Below are 8,260 nucleotides of genomic sequence, written 5' to 3' on the forward strand. Positions count from 1 at the left end.
TAAAATAACTCAATTATAATTTATTTTTTTTCAGGTAAAACCTCGCACTAAGTGAGTTGAAACCTCGCATTGTTTAACCCAGTGTGAGCTAGTAGAATAGGCCTATTAGATGTGGGGGGAAGGATAAATAAATCCTCATCCCAAGAACCCTTAGCAGAATTTGATCCCACAACTTTATTGTTGTAAGGAGCAAAAATCTCCACTACGTCAAGCCTAGCTTGATTGCTTGATATTATGATCAATGATATCGTATAATTTTGATAGTTTATATTCCTCTAATGCAACCTACCAAAATATCCAAAAACAAAAAGCATATTATAGAGGTTAAATTGTCCTCCACCTTATAATCAAGTCAAAGAGATCAAGGCAATATACTAAAATCCAATCAAGTGCATAACACTCTGCCAACTCCGAATCTACAAATTCTTCTATTATGCCACTACTTCTAGTTTACCCTTTTCCTCCTTTTTACCTATATAGCACAAAAACAGCTCGAGTTTATTTAGAAAACACATACGTATCGCTTGAAAACCGAAAAACCTCAACTCTAAGCCATTTCTAAACTTCATTAGCACGAAAACAAGTGTCTAAGAATACAGAAAAATCTCAAAAAAAATAAAAAATTCCATGCCCCTAACTTTTTACCGTGCTGTAAAATCAATCTTAGAGTTAAATGAACCTTTTTTTTTTTTTTTCTTTCAAATAAAAGTTTACAACTTACAATTCATAGTAATCCGTACTTGTAAAAACAATATTTCGGGGCCCCATTTATCCACCCACTGCACCTTATCCTTTCTCGTTATATAAACTGCACTAAGTTTATATATTCAACTATTATAATCTAAACACCAAAGAAAGAGTAAAGTTAACTCACACACTTCCATCTCTCTCTTTCTAACACTAGCTCCTTTACTAAAACTAGTAGTCACATATCTTCATCCTTTTGCTAGCTAGCAACTCTTGCTAGTTAGTTACCTAACGGTTTTCGTTCATCACTTGACACAAAACTTCTTTATTCATTGCTCGTACTTTGAAATTTGATTAGAGATGATTTCATGGCACGACCTCTATACTGTGTTGGCGGCCATGGTGCCGTTGTATGTAGCTATGATATTAGCTTACGGCTCGGTCCGGTGGTGGAAGATCTTCTCCCCGGACCAATGTTCCGGGATCAACCGTTTCGTGGCCATCTTTGCTGTGCCTCTCCTTTCCTTTCATTTCATCTCTACTAATAATCCGTGGGAGATGAACCTTCATTTCATAGCAGCCGACACTCTACAAAAAGTGATCATGCTTGTGCTATTAGCCCTTTGGACTAACCTTACTCGAAACGGCAGCCTCGAGTGGATGATAACAATTTTCTCTCTTTCGACACTTCCTAACACCCTTGTTATGGGTATCCCGCTCCTCATTGCTATGTACGGTCCGTATTCGGGTAGTCTTATGGTTCAGGTGGTGGTGTTGCAGTGTATTATTTGGTACACGCTTTTATTGTTCTTGTTTGAGTACCGTGGGGCAAAGATTCTAATCATGGAGCAGTTTCCTGAGACTGCAGCATCGATAGTATCCTTCAAAGTCGATTCCGATGTTGTCTCGCTAGACGGCCGGGACTTCCTAGAGACGGACGCTGAGCTAGGACAAGATGGAAAACTCCATGTTGTGGTGAGGAAGTCTAATGCCTCTAGACGGTCTCTGTCTGGTATGACACCAAGACCGTCTAATTTAACAGGAGCTGAGATTTACAGTCTCAGCTCCTCTAGAAATCCGACCCCTAGAGGGTCGAATTTCAATACCTCGGATTTTTATTCTATGATGGGATACCAAGGATTTGGTGGCAGGCTCTCGAATTTCGGGCCTGCCGACTTGTACTCAGTACAATCCTCACGAGGACCTACCCCTCGTCCTTCCAATTTCGATGAGAACCCGAACGCTTCTCCAAGGTTCGGGTTCTACCCAACAGTAGCTCCTGGCACTAATCCTCCGATTTCGGCTGCTGGGTCTTACCCAGCGCCGAATCCGGAGTTTGTCAATGGCACAACCGGTGCCAGTGCTGGTGGTGGCGGTGTTGGTGGTAATAAGAGTGGTGGAAAGAATCAAGTACAGCCGGGCCCGCAACAACAGGCGCAGCCCGGACAAGGACAAGGACAAGGACACCACCAAAGCAAGTTGAGCCATGATGCTAAAGAGCTTCACATGTTCGTGTGGAGCTCTAGTGCTTCTCCTGTTTCAGAGGTTGGTGGGCTCCACGTTTTTGGGAGTAATGATTTCGGCACTCCTGATCAATCTGGTCGCTCTGATCAAGGCGCTAAGGAAATCCGGATGTTGGTTTCTGATCAGCCACAAAATGGTGAAACAAAAGGTACACTTTCTTAATTAATTTTATTATTTATTCTCCTATACGTAATTTTGTTATGAATTTCCGAACCAATCATGTTACAAAATACTCTGTAGTTTATTAATAATCAATTTGACTGCAGATATATGGAAAATAAATTAAACAGCTTTAAAAAAAATTAGAACAATGTTGGATTTGTCTGTTTGATTAAATGTATATATATATAAATTCCAAAAAACAGCCCCATTATTGATTTCAGGGCTTAGGAAAAGTGAGGAATTTGCAAGGGAGGATTTCAGCTTTACAGGTGGAGAAGAGGAGAGAGAAAAGGAAGGGGCAATACCGATGGCAGAGATAAACAAATTGGGGTCAAGTTCGACGGCGGAGTTACACCCGAAAGCGGTGGCGGCAGCGGAGGAATTAGGTGGTGCTAAACATATGCCTCCGGCAAGTGTAATGACAAGATTAATCTTAATCATGGTTTGGAGAAAATTGATTAGAAATCCCAACACGTATTCAAGTCTAATCGGCCTAATTTGGTCATTGGTTTCTTTTCGGTAAGTTAATTAGACCCTACCAAAGAAAATTTAGCCAAAGAAATAATGTTCTCATAACCTTTTTGGTTTTCGCCTTTTAAGAAAGTGTTGCATGCTCTACAATTACATACTCTCTCGATTCTAACGGTTTTATTGATTCAAATTACTATTAAACTAATTTTATATTTTATGTTATACTAAAACTAATAGTCGATCATTCTTTCAAGATTTAATAATCACGTTGCTAGTTTAATCAGAACTAACAACAACGTATGAAGTAACAATTATATCCGAACATATGGAGTAGGAGTTGTTTGTTTGTTTGCTTTTGTTTGTTAATGAATTATATACATATAAAGTTTTATGAATGTTTGGTTACAAATGCAGGTTTCATGTGAAAATGCCGATAATAATAGAGAAATCAATCTCAATACTTTCAGATGCTGGACTTGGTATGGCTATGTTCAGCTTAGGTGAGTTATACTCCCATAACGTTTCTGGTTGATGCTTCCCAATTTCCCATGTGCTATGTTTCTTAACCGATCATGTAGGTCCATTTGCTAGAACACCAAATTATATAAATATAAAATTTCTAAAATTCTATTATTATTTTTTTAAAATTTCAATCAATTGCAATTATTTGGGATGGTTTTTCGCTTTTATGTCGACTTTTTTTTATTATAAAAAAGCTTACAATCCGTTTATAACTTAAAATAAGATAATTTTAGATAAAATAAGTTGAATTATATAGGACATTGATCGATAACTACTCGTTCTTCTTTATGCTAATTTTATTTGGACACTGTTGCAAAGCTGACATTTAACCATATGCTCCAATTATGTCCCCCTTTTTCGGTGCTTTTGCTTTTTACTAAAGTGTTCTCTCTTCTCCCTTAACTTCCTTGATCATGGTTGTCCTAATCTAGCATCTGGACTTGTTGCTAGTATTCTTTGTTTGTTAGGGCCTTAGGGGTAATTATTCTCGATTATTAGATGGCTAATGTTGTGGAAAATTACTGTTTGTTTTAACGAGGGCAATTATGTAATGTCATTTTATGTTAGCTAGTTAATTAATTAGTTACTCGAATTGAAATATCGCTAGTATATATTGTGTTTTATACAAACATGTATTTTCTACGGTTATCAGAACTATGTTAATTTAGAAATGCATATTAAATTCACGTATTCTAAAACATTTCCTATTGAAAATTGATTATATACAGCTGTATTATACATCAGTTTTCTTTTATTTTAAACTTATACTAGTTGGACTTTAAAGTCTGTAACATGATTTTTATCTTTAGAAAAAGGGACAAATGTGCTTCATATTTAATTTGATGACATATAGTTGAGGAATCCATTGTCGTTCGATTTGAAGCAAACATATTATTACTTTGAATATTGTTTTTTGAAAAGGATTTTGCTAAACATAAAACAGTAGATACATTTTCTTTTTTCGTAAAAGATATAAAGATAGATTTTATGATGAAAATATATATGTTCATTGTTAAGTCATACACCATTATACCCTAAGCTATAGGGATTGAATCTACTAAAATTCTTTTGAGATTGAGTAACATTTTTTTTTTAGTACTGTAAATAAGTGTTCTTAAATTTTCGTCATTTAATCGATTAACACAATTTTCAATTACCACTATTTTTCTCATCACCATTTAATGCAATGTCTAAGAAAAGCAATCAACCTATTAAGTTTTCATAACTTTTTAAGAACTCCTAATAAATTTGTATGGTATATTCTTAAATGCCCTAAATAAATCATATCATGAAAGAATACGGAGTATTAACTATTGGAATACAATTTCTCTATATCGTTGTCAAATCACCCATTTTAATAATACACTAGTATGCGGCCCAGGCGTTGCATCGGGCCGCATACTAGTTAAACATAATGTGACTAAATTGTTTCTTAATGAAATATATAATCATCAATTATGCATGTTATGCATAAATGTTAAACATAATGGGACTAATTAACAAAGAGTATAGAAAGACTATTTTTAACTTTGAGAAATGTTGATTTTATTCCTCTTAATTTTTTTTTTCAAACTGCTTATTTCGTTTTTCCTTTTTAATTGGTGCGTGTCATTTATAGTTATATTTATCTGTATAGATGACATGAATTATTGTTGGCTAAGATGGTAACAAGTTAGATCTTGTTTCCTTAAGGTCTAGTGTTCAAAACCCCCATCAAATGCTTTTAAATTACGATCTGAAACGATTAATACTACCTTCGATTTTTATTAGTTGTAACTTTAGAATATTTTATATGAGGATAATATCAAAAGTCCCTTTGACATGATTTAGAGTTGTGGTTAGTAATGGACTGACGTATGTACAAAAATGTGGGACCATTACCTTTGTGCTGCGTAGGTTTGTGGTCCTAGCATGAAGGCCATTAGGTCTTACTAACAAGTAACAATTAAAACCTTATCTCATGTTTTTGTGTTACATATTTTCTGCAAATTATATTGGTGGATGCTAATATGAGTAGGATGCATAATTTGTTACACTTATACTTGTTGTACTACTATGATTTATGACTAGAGAATAATTGTTTTCTTTTGTATAAATGGAAACTTTTGAAAGGTTTGTTCATGGCTCTACAACCAATGATGATTGCATGTGGGAATAAAGTTGCTACCTTTGCTATGGCTGTGAGATTTCTTACCGGTCCGGCGGTAATGGCGGTGGCTGCCATTGCTATTGGTTTAAGGGGTGATCTTCTTCGAATTGCCATTGTTCAGGTTTGTACGCATATTTTTGACTTACTCATCAACCCAATAAATTTTTTTAACCAATGTAAATAATGATAATAGTTTTTGTTCATCTTAAAAAATTAAATCTCAATGTTAATTAGGTCTAATCGGGACTAATCAATTTAAATAAGTAGTTAATCACTACTAATCAAGTTAATAAATTATTTTAGATAATTTCAGGTGAATAGAACACACTCAGTCATATAGAATATTGACTTATTTTGCGACATGAATAACATGATACGGAGTATATAAATGTAGCCTACTTATAATATTTTTAATATAAAAAACAGGCAGCACTTCCTCAAGGGATTGTCCCATTTGTTTTTGCCAAAGAATACAACAATCATCCAGCCATTCTGAGCACTGCGTAAGTACATTTCTAAAGCTATTTTTTTATTTCACTTTATATATTATAATTTTTTTTATTGAAAAAAAATTAAACTTTATATATATAATATGAATTGTAACGTGCTTACGTGCCTAACCAGATGCAATTTGCTAAACAAAAGAACGGCAAACTTTAATGACTATCAATTGCATTTCATCATGTTGCATTATACTTTACTACACGTGAAAAGTTGATTTTTCTTCATAATTAAATAATCAAAAGTAATTATAATCTATGTTACATGAATCTTATCTTATAAATCATGACAATTAATGGTCATAACCTATTGTGCTATGTAACATTAGAGTTGTTGTCTATAGGGACTATAGACTATAGTAATATGCTTCTTTAATTTATTCTCATATAAGTATTCTTCTTGAAGATTATTGTATTGCTAATTAAAAACAGACTAACCAATAATATTGTGTTGGATTTCAAATTGACAAGTGACAGTCCATTAATATTTTAAGTGATCAAATGACATTGAATATAGCTATAACCCATACTAATTATTTATTTTTTTAGATACTTTTTAGTTTCACTATATGTGATTTTGTATAAATTGACTTTGTTTGATGAATTAGAATTAGCCAGATCGTCTTTTACTAGATGGCTACATATAAATTGTTGTAAAAAGTTCTAACACTTGATGTTTCAATTTTTGTGTACAGCGTGATCTTTGGGATGTTGATAGCGCTACCAATTACCTTAGTCTACTACATCTTATTAGGGTTATAAAAATTCTTTTTCTTCACCAAAGAGTGAGATTAAGCCAAGCTTATTACTACGTCGAAGTTATCCATCAATTTTGGGGAGAAGAAGTTAATTAATTCCAAAAGTCCAAGGTGTTTGGATGTTATTGGGTGCCCTAAATAAAGGGTACAAAAATTTTCCCACTTTCAAGATACTCTCAACTCTCAAGACTACAATGGTCAAATTGGGATTATTGGAAAAGTGAAACTACTAATTCACATTCACCAAGCAAATCAAGGTGATTGGTTGTTAGAGCTAAAGATATTTGACTTATTGAAGGAATTTGCTGCCTAATTTGAGGATCATGCTCCCACAAACTTTAGACCACCCCAAAAAATTTTGTAATCTCAATTATTTTTTATTAAAAGTTTGGGAAAAGCTCTTTAAAAAAAAAAAAAAAAAGTTTGGGAAAAGCAGGCAAAAGAGAGGAAAATAGGGATAGTTGTGGGTCCCCAATTTTTATATATTGTTAATTAGTAGTTTGTTAAAACTATTACGGAATATTATTATTATTAGTAGTAGCAACGTGGATTGCTATTTAGAATATTTTTTTGACTTGAGGTTAGTATTCCGTATGTAGTATACTAGTATTGTATTGATGAAGAGATGGAATGTAAATTTTGATTTGTAAATGCAAGGTTTTTATTTATTTATTTATTTATTTTTAATTTATTAATTTGAAAAAAATTTAATGGTTGTAGTCTTCTAGATCCTTTTAGCGAAAAGTAAAGAAGTTGTCATTGTAGAATATTTTATTATGTTTGTCTATTTTAACTTGTTAGGTTAAATTCTACTTTCTAGTTGTAGATCATGTCAACAATATTTGCTGATTAGGGGATTTTTCCCCACCAGTCACCATCTGACAAGTGGACCAATCAGGTTCCGCCATGTGTCCGTCACATGGGCCAATAGGAGCCTGCCACGTGTCAAGCAATGATCCGTCCACCTTGGACCAATTACGACACGACACGTGTCCTTCCCATAACACATGGGATAACCGATCACCTAGGCCCAACTTCCGAGGGAAGCCCAATCAGCCCAAGGTTAACCTAAACCTAGATTGGCACGTTTCCCGAGGTTATAAATACCTCCCTTAATCCTCATTAAGGAAAAAAACAGGCTGATCACGCTAAAAAAGCAGATTACCTACATTAAACACTCTCACCTAGAGAGACCCAATCACTTTAATTTCCGCATTAATTACTCCTTAATCAAGTACTAACTTGACCGTTGGAGGCGGAGCTCCCACCACCAGGAGTCTCCGTTGTTTTGCAGGTACAGGCGTCCGGTTCCAGTCTCGGAATTGTAACTCTCCCGCAGGACATCAGAAAACCCCGAAACATTTGGCGCCGTCTGTGGGGAGAGTACTTCTGAGATGGCATCCACGTTTGTACCGACTCCTGAAGAGAGGCGTCCCCTGGACGACCCACTAGTTCAGTCGGACCACGATACTGAGAATGAATTTGAA

At 34.6% G+C, this 8,260-nt stretch overlaps 1 protein-coding gene across 4 annotated transcripts; it reads left to right on the forward strand.

Moving 5' to 3' along the window:
• Nucleotides 1-822: 822 nt before the first annotated feature.
• On the forward strand, nucleotides 823-7,443 carry LOC110707237 (auxin efflux carrier component 4-like). Of its 4 annotated transcripts, none has more exons than XM_021885250.1 (6): nucleotides 1,048-2,359; nucleotides 2,577-2,892; nucleotides 3,259-3,344; nucleotides 5,479-5,636; nucleotides 5,942-6,018; nucleotides 6,711-7,443. In XM_021885250.1, the coding sequence occupies exons 1-6, from the start codon at nucleotides 1,048-1,050 to the stop codon at nucleotides 6,775-6,777; spliced, it is 2,016 nt and encodes a 671-aa protein (XP_021740942.1). In that variant the 3' UTR covers nucleotides 6,778-7,443. The 4 variants fall into 4 exon arrangements, with proteins under 4 accessions (XP_021740941.1, XP_021740943.1, XP_021740942.1 ...); XM_021885252.1 differs by having other exon boundaries at nucleotides 2,595-2,892; XM_021885249.1 differs by lacking the exon at nucleotides 5,942-6,018 and having other exon boundaries at nucleotides 823-2,359.
• Nucleotides 7,444-8,260: the final 817 nt, after the last annotated feature.

The sequence above is a fragment of the Chenopodium quinoa genome, unplaced genomic scaffold (genome assembly GCF_001683475.1).
Source record: "Chenopodium quinoa cultivar QQ74 unplaced genomic scaffold, ASM168347v1, whole genome shotgun sequence".
Classification (NCBI taxonomy): Eukaryota; Viridiplantae; Streptophyta; class Magnoliopsida; order Caryophyllales; family Amaranthaceae; genus Chenopodium; species Chenopodium quinoa.